Here is a 22,127-nt window from a genome sequence, read left to right as displayed (position 1 = left end):
ACTGTGGGATGACCTACATCCAATCTGTCAGAGTAAATCTGAGTGGTCTGTGCTCTAAACTGAACTGAACCTGTTTGTAGCTCCATAACCCAGTCAATACTACGTGGACTGCATCTAACTGATATAGCAAGAGTCTTACCGGTGCTGGCAGAGTGTTTCTGCAGGCTAAACTCGGCAACGGTTGGTCTACTGGGGGAAAACGGTCGTTTCCTGGTCACTGCTGACTATTGGAAATGCCAGGTCAGTAGGCGTTACTCTTATCTCCAGTACTTCTGCTGCAATTCTGCGTGGCTCAGCACATCTTGGGTTTGTGCTTATGGCAGCATGTTTTTCACTCTGCTCTTCCTCAAGGACGGGAACTAACGTAACACTTGGGGGCTACTCTTAAACCCTCCTGGAGAAAGAACTGGCGCTCCGTAGCTGCACACCAGATTGTGGACGGCCTGAAATTCATTGCATTAAACTGGAAGTGGCGTATCCAATGCTATCACAAAACAGTCAATCCTCAGAAACCAGGGTGAAGGATGAACCCATTCCCAATCAGAAACTGACCTCAGCGGAGAGGGGAGGTTACTGCGTGACAGGAGCCTCCTCGCAGTGGGATTACACCCTGCCTAAATGCTCTGCGCTTTGGGGTGCGGGTTGGTCCAATTAGCAGAATGCACACAGCAGGGTTTGACGAGTCCTCTCCTCTTTCGTAGCAGGTATTATTTCAAATGCCTTTTTTTGGATCTCTTTGTTGCATTTAAAAAGTAGACTTGTTCAGTGCTGGCTTTTTTTCTTGCGGGTGACTTAGCAGTCATTACCTGCTAAGAGAAGTTATTCCTGGTGATTGCTGTATGACTATAGGAAACACCGCGTGTTTAAAAGTTGCCTTACAGTTGGTGTTATGGTCCTCGTTCTTATTTGCCTGTAACTGTCAGACTAACAAAGTAGGCTGAACTGTCTTATGTCAGTGCATGAACTTTTTATGTTGCTCTTTGCTTGGGTTACAGGCAGTCACTGTGGTTCAGCAAGCTCCGAGAACGAGGTCTTGGCTCTGCGCCCTTCTCTTTGTGAAGCTGCAGTTCCCTCTCGTGGCACATTGGGTGGGATGTCTTCCCTTCTCTTCACGCTCCCGTTTGGAGGGTCCCCACAGAACTGCTTTGTCCTGAGGGGGGAAAGACGCCTGGAAGAGTTCATCCCTCTCAAGCTGCTCTTCTGAGCTGGGCGCTTTGTTCCTTCACGTCAAGGTGTGTGACAGGGAAATGGCACCTATACCTGGGGAGAGTAGGGAGTATGGACTTCCCTTAATGACCAGTTACCTCTACGTCGTGCTTGTACCTGCATGCCCTGCGAGTGATGTCTGGATGACACCACTGGGTTTGCTGCAGTCCCTTCCTAGAGCAAAGCAGTGACTCTCTACTATGTACCAGGGAATCGCTCTGCAGCTGGCTTCAGCTACAGGCTTGAGGCTGGCACATGGACCAGAGGTCTTTTGACTCCTGCTGTGTTGGTGGTGGGTAACAGTTTGGTACCATTGCTCCAGGACATTGGGATCAAGGCTGTAGCAAAGGTCTTGGGTTTACTATCAGGGTTCTACCTCTGTCCAACCTGCAAGACCTACTGCAAGCTGTGAACCCACAATTCATACAGGTTTGGTGGAGACTTTCAAGGTCTCTGCAGCTAAATTCCCTTAAGATGGTTCCTTGCCTCGAGGAGGCAGAGGTGAGAGCAGGCAGGCTACCTCCGGGGTCGTCCTCCTCCTCCCCCCACGGCCTCAGGACACCGAGTGCCAGGGTGAGAAGGGTGGGACAAATCACCGAACACAGGTGGAGGACTCCTGGAGCATAGGGGAGCAAGGGCAGGTGCTCTGAAGGAGACTCTGAAATCTGGGACAAGGACCCCGGAATTGGAAGTGAGCAGGGACAGGATGTGTGCACAACTGAGGGAGCTGGAGCTTGGAAGCTGCAGTCGTGCTGTAAAAGGAGCCTCATTGCCACACAACAGCTTTTCTACTAATGAGTTTTGGGGTTTCCCCCCAAGCAAAACTTGGCCAACACTTAATAAATGAACATGCTTATGGTTGCAAAGGCAGGCGTCTCATGGCAATGCCAGCAATTTCGGTGCTGCTTGTGCACATCCATCACTATATGAGCTCGGACTGCAGGACCACAGGCTGCTCTCTATCCAGAGGATACGCTCTGGGCTGACCTGCTTTGGGAGGACTCAAGACTGGGTAACAAAGAAGGTGGTTTTCTGTATGATCCCTGTCTCGCTGGCTGCAAAGGTTGATGGGTATGTAAGTGGGAAAGGCAGGAAACTTTACAGGGTACCACTTCCTTCACACGTGCAGTGGGAAGCGTAACTCGCGGTCATGCTGCTAATGAGCAGCACCAAGCCACGGAGGCTTCGTAGCGGCTGGCGTGATGCAGAGCCTGGCCTGACTGTGGGTTCGGAGGGGCTGCGTGGTTTGTTACGGTCGGGTGGGACTGCTGCTCCCTCACAGAGCGACGGTGTCACCGCTGTGGGCAATGTGCGCTCTGTGCCCCCAGCTCTGAAAACTGAGAATACCCTTAACAGCCAAATACGTGACACCCATTTGTAAGTATTAAGCGAGGACAAGAAAACCTGCAGTGAAACGTGGTGGAAGCCATTTCAGAAGACAACAGTTTACCCCTAAGCTCACTATGAGGGAGGATGCATATCTTTTGGTGGGAAAATAGTTCAGTTGAAGGATGTCTGTTTTAGGTGTTAGGAGTGAAGAATAATTCACCGGTCCTGTTAGAACTGGAAAGTTCTGATTAAGAAGTGGTGCAAACACCTACAGGTGTGGTGTTTCTGTGATGGTAATAACACTGAAGATGATGTGCTGTATCTACCCTGTACTGCAGAAATAACAGATGTGCGGCAGCAGTAAATTAGCAAAACACATGATTACTGATCTGTAGAACTGAGTGTTTCAGAGAGAATACTGCTTTCTAGAAGTAAGCATCTCTGAACTAATACCTAAATCTAAAGAGAGAAGTGATTTCTGAGTGCAGTCATGAATTAGGCTGTTGTGAACAAGGTGGTGTGCCCTGTCTCAATCTGTTTCATTCTTAGAGGCATGCTTTGCATAAACTGACACAGAAGTCACACCAGTTAAAAAGTAAAAGAAATCCTAAATGACTACCCTTTATGTAGGACCTCATCACAGCCTTGCATATTGAGAGAAATATCATTCTGTTAGTCCATTAGAAGTTTGAGGACGTTTTCTTATGCCTGCACTCACAATTGCACCTCCCTGTGGTTTCAGGAAGCCTAACGTAACAGTCAGATTAAGTGCTTTCTTGCCTATGGCTATTTTACTGGAAATCCTGGTAATGAAGACCTCAGAATAAGCATTTGAGTCAAAAAAAGCATGTTTTCAGTGCTTCCACGCTGGAAAGGGATGAAGTAAAGGTCCGTGTTTCTCTTATTATTGATTATTTATTGTAGTTCTCCTGAGAGGACAGAGGACTAAGCTATTCTGTCTCCAAAATGTCAAACCTTAACCTTTGTGCAAACTTTCTGAAGTTCAGCAAGCTCTGTGAAAAATGGGCCACTGTGATTGAATAACGTTAATGTGGAAATAGTTAACTCCCACACAACACTGTATTTCACCATCTGCAACATCGCTTGCTCTGCAATGGTTTCACAGGTCTATGACGCTTGCGCTGATTTTGTGGTGGCTCTCCTATTTATAATTACAACTGTACTTAAAGAAACATCTGTACAGAGATAAGTAGTACATAACATACGTAGGTGCAGATGCTAAAAACATAATTACGCTTTTGTGCTGAGCATTTAGTTGTGCAGGCTGACTTCACACCCTAGTATCCATCATTGCTTTCAGAGGCAGATTCTCATCCCATCACCAGAGCTTGCTTGCTTTCCTCCCAGGTGGGTTCTCTTTCATCTGGTTGTATTAAAATGCATTTTGTGACCGCGTGATTCAGATCACTTTCTAACGCTGACCTACCCTCCTTACCACCCTACTACTCCACACGCTCTGATGTTCTCTGCCAATTCCACTGTTAAAGATTTCTAGCATCTGCTGCTCCCTCCTTATCTACCAAACCTCTGTTGTCATCCTCCTTCTCTTCCCTAAATGTCTGCTGATGTTTTCTCTCGTCTTACGCTTGTGCTCCTGAAGTTTCCCTGCAGCACCTGGTGCTGGTGCTTCCTTATCCCTCTCTCTGAACAAGCGCTCATCAGGGGCTCTAAGCTGGCAAGTCCAGCAAAAGCTGTTGGTCTGCTCTGTCACACACTGTATGCTCCTTGCCTGTTGTGCCGATGCAATTCACTGAATGAAAAACGCCTCCACACTGACAGTCTGGATTTAAAAATAATAAAATTTAAAAAAACCCAACAACCCCCCCCCGAGCAACCCACCTACTGACGAGCATTTTTCACCAAGAACTAATACTTACCATCTTTGCTCATAGTCAGCCCCATTTACTACTGGATTCTGCTTTGAGATTCATCAGCAAGTTGGTTTTCAATATGCTTCATGTGTGTCCCTCTTTTTTTTTTTTTTTTTTTTTCTCTCCCTAATAGAATAGGTTTATTTTTAATAAGTATACCTCGTAGAAGAAACTCAAGATTTGCAGTCTTACTAGTTTGTAAGAACAGCTTCCGTGCATCTATTTCTTCCTTCGTGGTCCCAAATTAACCCGGACCTAGTGTCGGACCACTTGGCTTAAGCTTCCTTGGACCGTCTCTCATACTCTCTTTCATCTTTTACTACTGGAAACATACTGAAGTTCATTGCTGCTTTCAAATGTACTCCAGTTTTGCAAGACTCTTAAAAACTAACATTAGTTGGTCTAGTCTATCCACAGTGTCACAAAAAAGGACCACATCCTCCCGATTTCTTTCTCACGTAGCCTAGAATAGTCCACTGTACCAGAGTGGCCACATTATCTTCTAAGGTCAGTTTAAAGTCCCTGCGCTAACCCGGTGAGTTTATTGTTAGGTGGCTGCAACAAGCAGCGCTCAGCCAGAGGACCTCTCTGTCCCCACAGCGCTCCTGTCCCATGCTCTCCAAACATCTCTCGTGTAGCTCTGTCCCAACCATCGGCTCCCCCTTACATCTGTAGCCTCATCTCGTCTTCTTCAATGGGCAGGAAGGTTATAAATAGACAAGAAGATAGACAAAGTGGCCTGGATTCCTCAAAGACCTCAGCGTTCACAATTGAGGCCAGAGCAAATGGTCTGCTTTTAGTCTCTTTTGTTTTAAAGTGCCTTGCCTCAACATACTTAACCATGTTCAAAATCGAGTCTAAAGGTTGCAGTGGGTGTGTCTACAGATATGACCCAAATCTGGTAGGGAATGCTTACAAAAATCCAACCCAATTCAGCTGGAACATTTCTGTTTGGTGTGGAGCCAAGTTTATAGTATCAGCAACATCAAGGCAAAGCACCAGATACAGAAAAAGATGCTCAATGAACTTTTATTTTTCTTTCAGCTCTGGGTAGGGTTAGGCAAAAGAGTAAGGGAGGTATTACAGCAGGTATCACCAAGAAGAAAGCAAATATATTTTGAATTTCAAAAGCATCTTCTACATGAAAGGGATTTTCCTTTGCAAAATGGTGGGATGACAGCTATCAATTTTGTGAAAGCCATTTTAGTCCCCAGGCCCTGAGTGTGGGTACCAGGAGCTCAGAGTCTATTTCTGGCTCTGTGTCTGACATAGTCCACGTGCCTGGATGAGTCACTCCACTCCCCTTTCACTTTCCTTTTCTGTGAAAAGGGGTTACCTGTCTTTGGAAAATGCTTTGAAATTGATGCTGAAACTGCTAATTGATAACCCTCTTAAGAGAGTCCTCAAATGGTAAAGAGCTCACCTCAATACACTGAAATGTGCCATAAGAAGACCTTTAGCTCAGTCAAAAAAAATAGCAACTAAAAATAAGCACAATCCTGTGTAATCACTGATCAGTTTGATCCATCTTCAGTGGTGAATCTGTAATCTTGGTCAAAGTTCTGAAACTAGACAATTTCTTACAACAATTAGTTAAAAGTAGGAATGCATTTCTTCTTTCAGCAATAAAATCTTCCCTGAGGTTGCATTATGAAAGATAATGGCTTTTGATAGGCAACAGCCTACAGAGATACAGGGGCTATTATTTGGGGATTCCTATATAGCAAGAAATTCCGAACAAAGCTGTTACTGCTCCTCATCACATTAGTTTTAAAACTAAATACTGTGCTTCTACTAAGGAAAAACACATTTGACTGTTCACATAGTCTAACCTACAACAAACAATTTGGAAAGACAAGTGAAAATGTAAATTTTTGCGAACAAAAAATGAATGGTGTAAAGTGTGTTAAAATGGCTGGATATCAGTTGATCATAACGAAATTTAACCCATCTTAAAATGAAAAGTGACTTTAAACTTGATTTTCTTTTTTTTTTTTTTTTTTTTCCTTTTCTGTATGTTTAGAAATGTTGAAGTGAAACACACTGTCAATTTGGACACTTTTTCAAGTTGAGAAATTAATCAAAACCAACCTTTTCCTGCAGAGGTTTCATTTTCAACCAAGTAGGCCTCTTCTGATTAAAGAAGTTGCATAAAAATTCTTAATCATCTCTGCACAGGAGCACTGCTGTAGCTGTTGGGTGATTCATATCTGTTTTAGAGACAAGTTTCATAATAATCTATAGATGCTGTTGTGAGAATCATTATATGAGTATCTTTGTCCGTCCAGCAACAGTCGCGTGGCTCGGGGGCAGTGTCCTCCCAGCCGTAGCGAGGCCGCCCGTGTAAACGGGCACCAAACCAACAACACGCGTGAGCCTCTTTCAAGGAGCGAGGGGAGAGATGGCCGCTTTACCGTCCCATGCTGAAAAAACCGAGCAGGTTCCCCGCAGTAACTCGGTGTGCGGACGGGAGGGTGGGAGGCACGAGGCAGCGCTGGCCAGGCAGTGCCGTCCCTTCCTCTTCCCCTTGCAGCCAGCGCGAGGGGTGGGAAGCCCAGGGTTCTCCTGTCATGGAAACTGAACTGTTGGGTGGGAGCTTTACAGGGCCGGACAGGGAGCAGGCAGGAGGATGAGTGCTGGCTGTTGGAATCAGGGAAGGGGTGAAGCGGAAAGGAATGGCCAGGCACTGGGATGGGAAGAAGAGGGAAGATTTGGAAGATGAGGGAAGAGACAGGACCAGAGCAGAGAGAGGAAACAGGGTGGGGTGACTGTAACTCTGATGGCTGTGATACCCAGTTATGAATTTTTAGTAAAAGCCTTTCAGTAGCACTAGGTATAGAAAAAACTTGAAGTCACTATTATCTATCTGTGAAATACTGAATTCAGTATTTTAAGAAGCCTGTGGCTCTTGGAAAGGGTACTTTGCTAGCTCTCAGGCTGCACGAGCGGATACTCTTGGGCTAACCTGCAGGGAACTTCCTTCCTCCACTGGTAAAAGAAACAGGGATGTGAAGATATGTATTTATCTATGCTGTTGTGCTTCCCCCCTGCCCCCCAACACACATGCTTCTTGGTACTGGTGACTTTATCAGCTTTGCTTCAGGCATCATCTCTCTTGTATTCAAGGTTATCAGATAGAGGAAAAAAAGAATCCAGCTTTTGACTCAAACCATTAAAATATAAATGATGTAACCCAGAATCCAGCATTACTCTTTCTTATACAGATCTTTACAGAAGATCAGCAGTCAAGTACCAAAACTGGAGGTCAACGTTTTACCTTTGAATCACCAGATTTAAAAAAGGACGTTTCTTTCAGTGAAACCTGCACAACAGCATTATCTTACAGTTGCATACTGACAGAGAGCCTTTAAGGCAGCGAAATACATGTTTATAGCTCTGCTTTTAAATTTTAACTTTTTTTTTAATGCTATGACAAATTTTGAACTGTAGAGATAAGGTGACAGCATGCAGTGAAGTGTGAACTGTGCTTGACAGTTTAATTAAGAAACCAGCTAGCTGGTCTTACATATTTTTTCAGCATGAACATGACCCCTTCTACTGCTTCTACATGTCATTCTTTGCAGGACAGTATCATGAGGCCTTTTAGATAACTCATAGCATTACTGCCAAGCCGAATTATAAATATTCGGCACCTTAGCTCTAGAGCATTGTGGACCAAATCTTGTCCCACATCAGCCCCTGCAGTGGGAGGAGGGATGGCTTGCAGATAGGCATCACAGCTGAAAGAGCTGTGGGTCCTGCTATAGCCTGCCCGTAAAGACCTGGACAAATCACTTTACTCCCCTGTGCTCAAACAGCCTTCTGTAACGTAGGGACGTGCTACAGCAAACCAGCAGCTGTGGGCCTGCTTGCTCACGACGGGAGCTTTGCTCAGCTCCTGTCCAGCTCTCCTGTGCGCTCTCGGCGAGCAACACATGGGGGCTCTGATGCAGAGAGGCTCCGTGGCGTGCACAAACCACACGTTCCCAGTGAACAGGCCTTTCTTACCCTAGCGTCTAACTCCGCTAGCACAGGAACACCCGTGCTGCTTTTTGGCAAACAAGGAGCCCCAGCTTGATCCCACAGCAAGGCTCCAGTTTAGCTCAAAGAGAGATGAAACTCATCTTAACAAGAAAATACAAAGCCTTGTTCAAATTAACCTCTTCTTTCCGAGAGCAGCCTCTGCTTATATCGTAAGTGAGCATAAAAGCTAAAAGCATCAAGTGGCATTTGCATTTTTAAGAAACAATGCCTGCACCGAGCTGAAAACATTTCGGATTCATTCTTTGGAAACAATTTGTGTGATTTCTTCTGTTTTTCTTCAAGCGTGATTCTGTTTTTCTTCAGCACTGCTTGCTGCTTGGGGTGTGTGGTTTGACACTCAGCTTGTCAGTTTAGTATTTTGAGATTGTGAGTTTTTTGAAGAGGGCACATCTGTGGTTATAGAAGAAAAACAAGAAGCATCAGATGTTCAGTGTACAGAAAAGCAGAGCTTGGGAGGATCTTAGAAGTGAATAGTTAGCAGAGATGACACGTATTTGACCCAGAGCTGCTGAGGACTAGTGTAGTATCGGTAAAAGCACTTATTTTGCAAGTTTTCAAATGTCCCCTGGAGAAATTATCTTAATAAAGAAGAAACACTTTAACTACATTTCTAGTTGTGAAATTTTATAAAAATATCTACTTTGCTTTTTATTTTTTTTTTTACTTAGTGAGAGTCAACAGTTCAGAAAAAAATAATGTATTCAAAAAAGCTTTTAAGTGAAGGGCTTCTCTTCAAAAAATGAGATTGTGATTCCTAAAGAAGGTATATAATTACGAAGACAACAGTTTGCTCTCATTTGCATTGACAGGAGCTTTGTCATCAGAGCTTTAAGCAGTAAAACTACTGCCCTTTTGAGAGAAGAAGGGAGTGTCAGGACTGCAGCTTCATCCCCCATATTACTCCTTTAGACTACTCGGATACTGCTGCAAGAGCCTAGGAATAGTTAAGGCTGATGGACATTTAACCAGTCTTTGTGCAAGCAGGACTAAAGTCAGACTGCAGAGGGGTGTAGGCTTAGGCAGGTTTCTGTGTAAAAGTGAACTGGATATAAAACTTGCTCAAAAATCCACAGCCAAGGCGGTTTACAGTGGTGCCTGCCTTTGTTAAAATGCAATATTTATTCTAGCTTAACCAACTGCATTGTTATCAAAAGACTTTAATATTTTCAAACTTAATTTTTAATCTTGCTCTCCTGTACTGATATGCATTCGCCCTCTCTTTTCTCTGCAGGTAAATACGCTATACCAATATAACTTTGCTTGCACTGCCTCAGTGAAGTATTTTTAACGTATCGCATGGTTGTTCCTGCTTCGAGACCATGTCTTCCATTTGAAACGCCCAGGGTTTTTTGCACAAGAAGTGCAGTATTCCAAAGTTACCTTCTAACACAGAATTCCTAAGTGATGTTTTAACGTGTCAACTGCCAAAGTAACATACCTATACTTTGAACTACAGCCAGCCTTGCTGAATCAGTACTAGCCACAGATTTGTAGCCATTTATTCTATTTGTTAAATTAACAAATCGAAGTGTCTGCAAAAGGCTTTCTCCTGACTGTGGACAGCGCTTGCAATACAGAAATGTTTACGGAAAATCCTGCTCAGTGGCAAATCCTGATTAGGAAACGTTATCTTTTTTTGCATAATAGGCGAGATAGACATGCCTAACATATGGTTGCTATAAAATACCTTAGATGAGTCAGATCTTAGCTGGCAGCTGTAAGCAGGGTTGTTCTGACTTCTTAGATAATACTACCAATTATGATCTTTTTTGTTACTTAACTACTGTGCTGTTAAATTATATTAACCTGATTTATAGACACTCCCATTTGAGTAAAACAAAAAGGCAAGATTTATGATGTAAATCCTGATCTGTGTGTTTGCAGCTTATTAAAGCGGCATCCAAAGTCCTTCAAACTCTCTGTAATGATCACTAATTCTAAACAAATCGTAGGACTCTCCAGGAAGCTGCTGCTGTCCCACTATGTGTTCAATTCAGTTACGTACCCTGTGAAATTTAAGAGGCTAAAAAGTGCCGGAGGTGGCATTGATTTGATGTGGCTCGCAATGATACAGGTACCAATCAGCAGCCCCACTGGCTTTGTTCTCTGATCTTTGCATGCAGCTCCTGCAGGTAATCACAGCGTGCAAACATGTACTAAAGACTTTGCTTTTAAAGTATAGGCTACCAAAGCACTCCAGGGACTGACTTCTAAGGGGGGAGTTTTCATAGTGGCGAGATGCGACTGCCTTACGATCACCAGTGTGTCTGCTATAGTCTGTTCTTGGAGCAGGCACTCATTAGGGAGCTGTTGTCTTGGGGTAACTGCAGGATAGCACAGTAAAACCAACAAACAGGTGCCCATCTGAAGTGTTGCAGGGGCCACACTTACTGCATTATTCTGACTGATAAGCCTTCCTAAGGCTAGGACTTCAGTCTGCACACTCAACTATGGTGGCAATGTCAGTGGGAAAATAAACCTGGCTCACAGATCTCAGAAACAATGGTCAGAAAGTTGGTAGCCTTTGTCCCTGGCCTTTCCAGCCCTGCCACTACTGTTAATGCTGTCCCAAACATGATGCTGTACTGAGGAGGCTATTTTGAGGAGGATGTCCAAAAGGTATCGCACAATATTGCCCATTCTCCGGGGCAAGAACAGTTTAAAAAGGCTTGTGCTTGTTTCTCACCTTTCTTCTTGCTAATTATTACTCTTTTTGGCTAGTCTTGTCTATTTTTTCAGAACTCCAGCTTGCCTGGCTCTACAGCTGCAAGCAACCAAGGGGGAATGACTAACATTTATCACAAATGTCCAGATCAGCCACTGAGGCAGCGTATGCTTTCACTTGCTCTTTGAAACCAGAGTGCTCAAATGAGAGCTACTTGAAGACACAGGTTTCCAGCTCTCTCCCCTGCCTCACCAAATCCTGTGTAGCACCACAAATGCCACAGTTCACGTTCTCCAGCGTCTTTCAGGCTCCCAAAGCACTGTCTGCAGTCTGTGCAGAGAAGTGGTTCTAAGAGGAAGAGTCACAAAAAGAAAGCTCACAAAAGGAAAAGTCTCTAGCAATATTACTTTTTGTCTTTGCTAATGGAAGGCACACCCACTTCCTCTGACTCTAATCAGAGGACGACTGGCTGTCAGGTGGTGGAGATATGCAGTTGAGAAACAGAGGTCTTTATAAGTGCCTAGCCCTGCCTTGTATACCATCTGCCGCTTATGGAAACTTAAGACTTGCCATAGAGAGGCTGATTCTGTGTTTTCAATATTTAATGCTCATTGGAAATGACAGTTCAGCATTACTTGCTACCCCAGTGAGATCAAGCTAAACCCCACCCACAGTACTGGATGTTCATAAGCAATTGCAGAAATAAACAGTAAGCATGGAAAGCTTAGAGGCAAACTGCAGAACTAGTGTGTAACCTCCTGGACATACTTTCACCACACTGGCATTTTTTTTTTTTTTTCCTGAAGACTGCCACTCACTTTAATTCTTTTGGTTTTAACTCTTACAGGTTAAGAAAAAATTCTGCATGAAGTAGTAGCCATCAAACTAACCGAACAACAGGATGACATTGCTTAGAAACTTCCTACTTTGCAGGGGCAGGTCCCCATTCAATTTTGTGCCACGCTTTGTTACTAAATAAATTACTCCAGGGAGAGCCAGTATACTATGGTCAAAGTTCTCAGCTGACTTTTCTGCTTTCTTTTTGCCACCAGGGAACAGGGACAGAGGCATTAACACCATCCACTTCATACACTGCACTAAGGTATGATATGGAGAACCTAAATTTAAGAGCATCGGTTCTCTCTGAAGTAAATGGAGACAGGCAGGTACCTAAGCTTGGATGCCTAAATTTAGAAGGTGTGAATACTGCTTTCCCCTTCTTTCTTCCTTTTTCTTCTCTCTGATGTGTTAGTCCTTTTCTCTCCAGCAGTTAAAGGTCAGCTGAGACAATGTCCAGCTGAGCTGCTCATCCCCTCTTGCATTTTGTAGAGTCCAGATTCTCTCAAACTAGGGAGAGAAGGGTAGGTCATGCAGGTTCAACAACAAGATTCACAGGACCGTTATTTCAGCCCCCAAAACCACAACACCTCACTTTTAAACTACTCACTGAGACCGAACAGTGAAAATAGAGGTGAATCTTGTGTGTGTTGTGTGGACACAGCCTTTGAGGCCCCAGATGTATCTCATGTATGCACCATGCTCTTTGTTGTTCCCTGCATCACTCTCTAAAGACAGGGCAGATGTAACTTTCCAGTCCTGGGTTTAGACAGCAGCACAGCCATGTCAGTTATGCTGCTCTAGATTTCCTAAGGCACTTTTCTGTTTTGGTAAGTCTTCAATGAAATAAATCAAGCTCTCTTCTGCTTGTTTTAATGTAGAATTTTACATTACCATATACAAGCATAACATGATTTTCAAACTTTACAAAGATGCAGGGTAATACTTTTGAATACCTGATAATTTACAGGTTACATTATGACTTGGCCACTTTCCTGAAATAGTGACTATCAAAGCGAACCACTCTGAATCCCCTTCTTCCTTCCAAAACCCAAGAAAAATCAGCAAGCTTGGTCAATGGGCACAAAGAATCAAATGGCAGCAAAGGGCTCTGCGCTAGGAAATTCACTATTAGAGTCCAGTACTTACACTGACAGGATTTACAGGTCTGTGAAGTGAACTTTGGTGTGGAAATAGACACAAAAGCTTTTCCTCCATCCTCTTTGGCCAGCACAAAGACTGCTTTGTCTAACTTCGAACAATTTCACTTTCTCTGTATATGGGGTTTTATTAACGCTGTTCTCTTCCCAAGATTACTTCATTACTTCTATAGAAAATTCATTAAGAAATCCATATCTGCACTATGCAGGTTATGTGTCACACACTCCTCCTTTCATGCTGAGAAGTTGCAACAGCATGTACGAGGCTTTGCTTTAAGATTTAAACTAAAGTGCTCTTCTGTTCTTTACTGTATGCATTATATACGTCAGGGAAAAAAAAATATCACCATAGAAGTCTGGTTTCCCACTGCCATTAAAAGAAACAGATCATACCATATTTGCCCTGCTGCAGGTCCACTGCCAGATAGGCTTGGATGCTTTACATGGTCACGGCAGTGGACTTCTATGACTTTATGATCCTTATGATCTAAGCAGCTGATGGCTTTACCAAGCTCATGCCCCCTTCCATAGAGCTGTTCAGAAATAGAGGCTTACCTACCCTAAGCCCCAGATCCATAATGTCCCTACACGCCTGCAGCTCACAAGTTAAGTCACTAAAATTTAGTGTATCATCTGAGACAAGGCTCAAACCTACCACTGAAGTGAGTATCAGCTGTTCTCATCCGCTCAACTAACATAGGAAGGAAAAACAGTAAGCACAGCAGCAAGGCCACAAGGAAACAATCTGCCTGCAAACATAACCAAACTGAGAAGGGGAAAAAAAAAAAAAAAAAAAAAAAAGGTGAGCTGAGAAAGAGTAAAGCCTGTTAAAGGACAGATAGTTGTGGCAGAATTTAGCTTTAAGCTCATAAATGAGGTCTAGATTTGAACATTTCTAAGCGGTTAAGCTGTTACAAAACATGCTCATAAGAAAACTACATAGATGAACTTAATTTTTGGTGCTTGAGTTGTGCTCTTTGTACAACCATTTAAGGCTGGTAGTATGAAAGATCCTTTTGAGATGAGTCTACAGCCTTTCTCCTACTCAAAAGTAATGGGTATACGTATACCTTCTGCATTTACTTACACGTGTTTTACTCACGTCTAAGGGAGATGAAATCATTAAAGGTAAGTAAGTGAAGACTATCCCTTCAGGGCATTTCCAGCATATTACAGAAGTCCTTCTTCTGGACTGGTAAAAAAGGTCACAGAAGCAGAAAGGCTATTCTGTTCTCTTAGGGCAAGGAAAAGAATGAGTGAGCTTACTACACAGCAGCCAAGGAGGAGATGCAAAAATCCTGGAAGGCTACTTTTATCAGCTGCGAAGGCAGACAGTAAAAGCAGCTACAGTTAACCCTGATAAAGAGGTCTTTGGGCCTGTGACCTAGTCACTCTTATTACAAGATCACACATTTCCTACACAGTAAGTGCTGAAGACCAAGCCTAAAAATAACTAACAAAAAAAATCACACCACTAAACTGACAGGAAGTGTAAAAACTTTCCAAATGAGAGCCATCGAATCTGATGAAACACAGTCATATTCCTGGTATGATGTACATTTGTAATCCCTTCTAGGTGTATTCAGTATAGCAGCATTGTTATGGGGTAGTTGTAATCTTTATGCCCCAAGGTAAATGTACATGGAACAGAACAATGGCTTGCTCAGAATCTACGTTGAAGTACTAGCTAAAAATAGAAATATATTTAACTTCCAAAATCGGAAGCAGACAGATATAAATTAAAGGTTTACGTTTTGCTCAGAGTATCATAGCTATTACTCAGTCTTATCTTTTGGTGAGTTCTTGTCCCTTCTTTGCATATGTATCAAGTAAAAAGTTTTCCATCATGGTACAAAACCAATGTACCGTCTATCCAGATTACATCATGCCTTCTTATGAATTTGACATCAGACACACTCTGATCACGATGGGTATTTTTTTCCTATTGCATACTTAGAAAAATGCATAGCTTTAACTTTGCATTAAAGGTTTTCCTCACCCTGAATTGTTGCTTTTACAAGTTATACTGAACATAACTTCCCATTACAAGGTAAGTTAGGAAAAGTCAAGCATCACCTAAGTAAACTCTACTGCGCAATGAAGCTGCCAGAGAAAAGCTGCGTGGGCTTCTGCGTGTCAGGGGCAATCAACATATTTATCCTGATTAGGATAAAGAAGGAACTACACAGCAATAAACTAATTAAGTGCAGAGTTCCCTTTTGGTGTCCAATTACAGAAACAAACGAAAGGAATAAACTCTGCTTTTTAAATGGAGTTGCTATGTAGCAGTCCTGGTTAAGTCTTGCTTCAGGCTTAACTAGTGCTGGTGTTTGCTGCAGACTAAAGCACTGTCAGTTACAACTTTCTTCTCAAGTCTCTCAAAGGACAGTGTCCTATGAACTGAGAACTATGCAATAAACCATGTTATGGAATCATTAAGAATTACTAGTGGATTAGTTTTAAATTGCATTTTATAATCAGTGACAGAAGCAAGTCTAAACACACTCGGTCTAAACAACACAACTCTTTCAAATGAAATGACTGCTGAAAGCCAAAAATTAAGTTTTTAGTTATTAAAATATATTTTGAAGTCCAAATTAGTAACAATTAGAGGCTGTTTAAAAATAACTTTCACCCAAGTTCAAAGACCACCCCTTTTCTTAGGAGTAGCAAGATGAACAGGCTACAGATAAGACATTTTTATGTACTGTTGTCATCATTCTTAAAGATTACTGCTCCATGCATTGAGTCAACTGGAAAAATGTCAGCAGCAGTGTTCTGAACACTCCAGGCTAATATGCTTTTTTTCCCCTCTCTTTCCCCAATTCCTGTAGTCAAATTTTGGCTGAAAATTTCCAAAGCAAGAAAAAACCAAACCAATCCAAATTCCTTTCTACTGCATTTAAATAAACAGTTTTCAGATGATCCACATTTTAACTAGTCTTCATGCATACCTTGAACAACTGCTGTTATAGTCAGCTTCTCCACAAGACTTCAAAATTCTTATTCATAGGAAGGAAATGAAAAAGCAGAAGTGCAAGAAGTACAATCAATACTAAATTTCATTTTTCATTTTAAAAAAAGTTCCAACAATTGAAGGTGTTCTTTTGTTCTCTGTGCCACTACTTCAGATAGTAGGAGATGTTAAGACGATCACCTTATTATCTGTGGGGAACAAAGGAGTGAGATCAGTAATGTTAATGCATTAATTAATTAAATACTATAATGCTACATTCATCAAATCAGTTGAATATGATCAGCATAAATAAGGTATTCGCTCTTAAGTTTTTCAGCCCACCCAGAATGCAAAATGTAATCTCAGTATTATGCAAAAAATACATAGCTTTTAGCTCAATTTCATATCACACTGAACATAATTTCATTTTAATAATAAAAAAACCCACTGAGACTTAGCCATTGTAGCCACACAGAATTTTTTTTATAAATTGTAGAAGAACTTGAGTAAAAATTCCTCCCAAAATTGCACTAAACCAACTATATGTAAACCAACTATACATAAACCAACTATATATTCTCAAAAGATTAAAGTGATAAGTAAGCAGCTGGCATTTACTGTAAGTGACAAAATGATGACACTCATTTCCATACCATATGTATTTCTTCACTTTAAAATGCACTTTACACATTTTCTACTCTGGCTGATATGATCTGTAGTTACTGTGCAAACTTACAAAATGCTAAAAATTAAAACCGTTGTTGACTGGCTTTGTTTTATGACATGCAAAATAGCTTAAAATTGACTGACCATTCAAGTAGGCAGTCCTTTCTAAATATTCTTGTTAAACTTTCGAGATCTTCATTTTTGAAATGAAGTTCTTCCAGCAACGTAGTCAGGAACTGTGTGTATATTGAGCTTGTCTGAGTATTCTTGAAAAGTGGAGTATTTTGTGACAATCTGGCAAAAAAAAAAAACCCAACAACCCATATTTGATACAGAAAAGGGACTTTTCAGCATCAGATGTAAAAAAAGCAAAGGTTGTGAGTTCGAACAACTGTATTGAAGAAAAGCAGTTTATAACGTCACACTTGATTCGTTACAGTACATAAGATTGCATGTATTACATGCAATATGACCTGTACCAAAATATGAATTTTTATTAAGATGGAGTGAAACAACAACAACAACAACAAACTAATTAGGAAAAAATGGGCTAGTAGTTACTTACTTGGACAATTCTCCGCCTGTTCTGTATGCCATAAAACACACAGTATGTCAAAATAGCAAACATATTTTGCTTTAAGCCGAGATTTCTCCAAACACATAGAAGCCTCTCATAGAGGCATTTTGGATTATTATTAATATTACTTGACACACATGGGCACATGAGACATCAATTAAATTCTCAAACCGAGGAGCAATTTGAGTGAATAATCAGAGCAATTTGATTTCTCATCGTTTTGAAAGTCTGTACCTTAAAGCAGTTTAAATTATACTTCTTACACACTGAACTGTTTAAAAAATAGGCTTTAAGAAAGCCCGACAAAACTAGAAAAAAGCTAATTTATTCTTGAGACGTTTTTATACAGCATACTAAATTTCAGTTTTAAAGCTGATTTTCTGGCAAAGATTTGCTATAGGGAAACTATTTTCTGGTTTGGTAACAAAATTAAGTGCTTAAAGTTTCAAAGTGCCTGCAGTCTTCGAGTGCTTCAGAAAAATAAGAGAATCAAAGGGGGATGAGAGAGAGGAAATTATATTTCTGAATTCAGCTCATGAAGTTTAGCTTTAAAATTCAAACAATACTTGGCCTTTCAAAATTTGCTATTTAGCAACAACATTTTACAGAAAATCTTCCATTTGGGCCTGATTTTCTGAACTGCTGAATAGATGGAGTTCATCCAGTTTCCACTGATTTTAAAGACGACAGTGAATGGAAGTTGAAAGTAGTTGCCAACTGGGGAATAAAGTATATACATAAGAACAGACAATGAAAATAAATAGGGCATTAGCGCACATCCCCAAAGAGAATGTTACTCGTCATCTGAGATCATGGAAACTGCAAGGCACGCATTACTGTATACTGCATTTAGTTCCAGAATCAACAAGAACACCAACGGAAGGCATCGTCTTCAAAACCAAACCAAAACCCAACAAAAAAACCCTAAACATGCATAGTGCTGTTGCTAAAACACATCCCTCAGATGGAAGGAGTTATCACCATGCAGATCATCTACATATACAGTACCTGTATGGAGATGAGGTGAAATGTTGAGCTGTCAGTTTTCACTTGTGCTTTAATTTTATCCAAATCTACTTTTATCCTAAAGTCCTTTCTTTTTTCATAATTCTATTGCAAAATATTGCAAAGGTAGTAATAGCTGAATCTACTTTCTAAGCACAAATATTTACAAAAAAATTGTTTAATGAACAAAATCAAGTATTAAAGCTTATGCTGAACATTGCTAACTTCAACACCAAACGTTACTGACAAGATCACTTAACAAGAACTCATATCCCAGCAACAGTTACTTCGTCTCAGATACTGTATTTAGATAAATAGTGCCATTGACACCATATAGGAAAGAGTTACTTTAGAATATGTTTGTGAAATGATGTACTTTTAATAAGAAACTCAAGGTGGTCTACAGCTTCCTAAAAACTTCCCAGCTCAGAAAGCCTTTAAGTGAGTAACAACTGAGATCAATCTCCCTGCAGTCATTGGTATTCAGACCGTCTTCACTTGAAGAAAGCTGCATACAAAAGAAGATTCTTTTCAGTTAAGCAAAAATAGTGATGGAACACAAACAAAGGATCTTATAAGACATAGTAAATAGAGTCCCTTAATACAAAAATAAATTTAAAAAAATTGATTAATAAATAGACTTTTAATGAGTTGAATGATTTTCCATTTCTTTTTGGATTCCATTTAAGTACGTATATTTAGCTAAATATTTCAACTATCCAACACTGACATTTGGTGAGAAGGACTTGGTGAGATGCTCAAAGCAAGGACATGGTGTGGAAAGAAACAGACTCGCGCACAAACTCTGCTACATAAACCCTCCCACAAAAGAGAAGTATTCACAGTTGGATTTGTGATTTTTGGACTGAGGCCACTAGGTTTTGTTATGTACGTCATGACAGACAGGACTGAGTTGTTTCTTCCCCGGCGAGATGTATAGCAGTTACTATTTGAACTGGTCAAACAGAGCGCCTCTGCCCCGGGTTGACAATCGGGAGGCTGATTTTTGCATTATGACGCTTTATCAGCAGGGGAGCAGAGGAAGTGCTGATGGAGGATCAGAGTGACCATTTCAGGGCGTTAGTCTGGAGACAAGGATAGCGGGAGAAAAGCCTGGCGAGGCGTTATGACTAGGCTTCAATTCGCCCTTCTCACGATTAAGTAGGTTATATATGAAAAGAGACTGGTGGCATAAACAGTCATAACTTCGTGAGTGCTGGTGCCAGGCGGTTGTAACATTGCAAAACATTCTCTTGGCAATATTGTAGATTTACGTGCATTTTTAGCTGAATTTTCTTCCTCCTGCCTTGGGCTTAAGAGGATGTTAATAAGGACATTACTTTTCAAAAAGAGCAGAAAACTTGTGCAGTTTTAAGTAATATTCTAAAACTAAAATCTTTATACCATAAAGCTCACGTGCTAAGCAGTCTACTTTTGTTTTATATATATATATATATTTTTTTTTTTTTTTGGAACTGCGGTCTGTGCTATTACATAGTTTCACGAATTACAAACATGTCCTAATGATCAGACCCTGTTTAAGACACTCTGTTTAAAGAGTAGCTATTGTAGCCCACACCTGAGAAAGAAAAAGGTATTGCTACTGTCAGAGAAACTGCCAGGCATTAAATATTGAGAAACAAAGTTAAAAAAAGAGAAGACATTTTAGCTGTGGATCAGGTTTTTTACCTTACCTGAACTTTGTTTAAAAACTAATTAAGCTACTAATTATTTGATAAGCAGGAGACTAAATCAAAAAGTAATTTCAGAGAGGCACGTCTAAGTTTCTAGCAATTAGTTAAAAACTGCATCTAGATGGGACAACACGTTCAACATTTATGAATATACGTACAAACACTTTAATCTTGGAAAACTGTGTCGTTTTGGCATTTAAATGATGCTTTAACTCGTCATTTGAAAAGCAGTTATTGTCGAGTACGTTCCTACTTTTAAGTGGCTGTTGGAACAGAAGCAGAAGCTTTTGTCTGCAAAAGGAGCAAGCACAAGTTGCTAGTTTGCACTGAGTGGCAAGTTCCATGCTCTTAAGTAACACTGGTCCAATGTATATTTGAGGTACCGCACAACAGAGTGTTGAGGGCTGTGCTCTTATCCTTGCATGAAATGCTAACAACTGAATTAAACCATAATTGTATGCAAATAAGCCAGAACAGTATTTGGAATCAATATCTTCAAGTCACTGAAAGCTGCAACGACCCCAGCTCTGAAGAAACTATCATGACTAATTCGATTTAACGATATACAGCATTTCAGTTCAAGGATTGTGGAATTGCCTCGAAACTCTGCAGCATCTTCAAAAGACACAGAATATAAACAGGAAATAGGGTACTTGGGACCACAATAATAACAACTGGCTACTGCAACAATGAAAAGAAAAATATAAATTCTGCTTTTCTGTTACTTCTTTCACATGCTGCAGCATTAATGTGGAACAAACTTTTGTGAATAAAGCCAAATAAATATAAGAAAAGCTAAAGGATTAAGTGATTTTAAAACAATCACCTACAGAAGCACCCAAACGTAAGTGTTACTGTCCAAAGTTATATACCCATGCTTCAAAGGCTTGCCTTCAGCACACCCGTTAAAAGGAAACGTTCATGCTCAGCTCATGGAAAAGTAGTACAGTATGTATCAGACTTCATGAAACAGTGTCGTTTCCTGCACACCCACTTACACCATATGGTAAACAGGTCTTTGTAAAGTTTAAAAAGTGTTAAAAATGTCAAACTATATCTGATTGATAAAATTCATATTTGCTGGCTATTCCACATATGTTACATGTTCAAGAAAAAAAAAAAAAAAGTTAAATTCATGTGAAGACCAAGCTATTATTATAAAGCTATTAAATGACATCTGGCTATCGCAAAATGTTTACATAGTTCAACTCGCGACCCAAACTTTCTATGAATTAGTCGCCTTACAAAAACATTTGCCAAGTATATTTAGGAGTTCAACTTAAATTAAAATCTTTTTATAAGTCAGTCACATTATACGGAGTAAATTTCATTAATTGAGATGGTAGTGTGCGCAACTCGTTCTTAGATCTATGCATACCTTAACCAAGACAGCTGAATACATTCAGAAAAGATGATGGTGGAGTAATATTTTTGTGTAGTTAAAAGCACTAATTGGCACTTCCTATCCAACGGTGTGACTATCCTTTCTAAAGAAACTCTAATTCCACAGTACCATCCTCCCCTCAGATACTCGACCTCAGGAAAACCTTTCTGGACTTTTTGTTCAAGATGAATTCTGTGATCCCCTTTGAAAGAAGTTAAATTTTCAAAGCCATCACTGTGATATCAGCTAGTTACAGCTCTCTGAAATAGATGCCTGAAAACCGGGGTAAGAACACAACCACCTAAGAGTTGGGCTCCTTTCCATTCCCCAAAATTGGTCACTTAAAATTACACAAAAAGCATTGAGAATTTGAGTGCACATAAATTTACACAATATCACGCAAAGCGTTTGTATGCTCATGAAGAAAATCCATGTGCTTATTCTCAAAAGAACAATAATAAGCTCCTCCTAGAAAAGGTATTGCCAGTCTTCCTAATGTTTTCTAATGCCAGAAGCTTAAAAAACCCAAAAGCCACTGATCATGGCAGAATCCATGGATCTGAACACAATTATTTCAGTCCCTTACCTTGTTTGGCATGCTTGGAACTCGAACAAGAACAGAATTATAAAGCAGAATGACGGAACAAGGAAGCACTACTTGTCCTTCCGTAGAAAGCTTTGGAAAAGAGGATATAAACATTTTTGCCAGTTA

The 22,127-nt window shown here is 40.8% G+C and overlaps 1 protein-coding gene across 9 annotated transcripts in view; it reads right to left on the bottom strand.

Moving 5' to 3' along the window:
* RPAP2 (RNA polymerase II associated protein 2) overlaps positions 1–22,127 on the bottom strand; it is a 64,801-nt gene that overhangs the window by 6,755 nt on the left and 35,919 nt on the right. For 3 of the 9 annotated variants that reach the window (XR_015698626.1, XR_015698627.1, XR_015698631.1), the window contains 3 exons: positions 16,900–17,049; positions 6,519–16,298; positions 140–1,260 (listed from right to left, as the gene is read on the bottom strand). Coding sequence is in view for 2 of the 9 variants with exons in the window: in XM_087730562.1 (XP_087586688.1) it covers position 16,298; positions 16,900–17,049 (151 nt within the window). In the remaining 7 variants the exon portion in view is untranslated. Of the gene's footprint in view, positions 1–139; positions 1,261–5,440; positions 16,299–16,899; positions 17,050–18,323; positions 18,846–22,001; positions 22,092–22,127 lie in introns of those variants that run through there. The other 6 variants (XR_015698628.1, XR_015698629.1, XR_015698630.1 and 3 more) reach the window with 6 other exon arrangements.

The sequence above is a fragment of the Nipponia nippon genome, unplaced genomic scaffold (assembly GCF_047370975.1).
Source record: "Nipponia nippon isolate SJK-2023a ecotype South Korea unplaced genomic scaffold, ASM4737097v1 scaffold_5, whole genome shotgun sequence".
NCBI lineage: Eukaryota > Metazoa > Chordata > Aves > Pelecaniformes > Threskiornithidae > Nipponia > Nipponia nippon.
The sequence above is the reverse complement of the archived record's forward strand: the minus strand, read 5'-3'. Positions and strand labels throughout refer to the sequence as shown.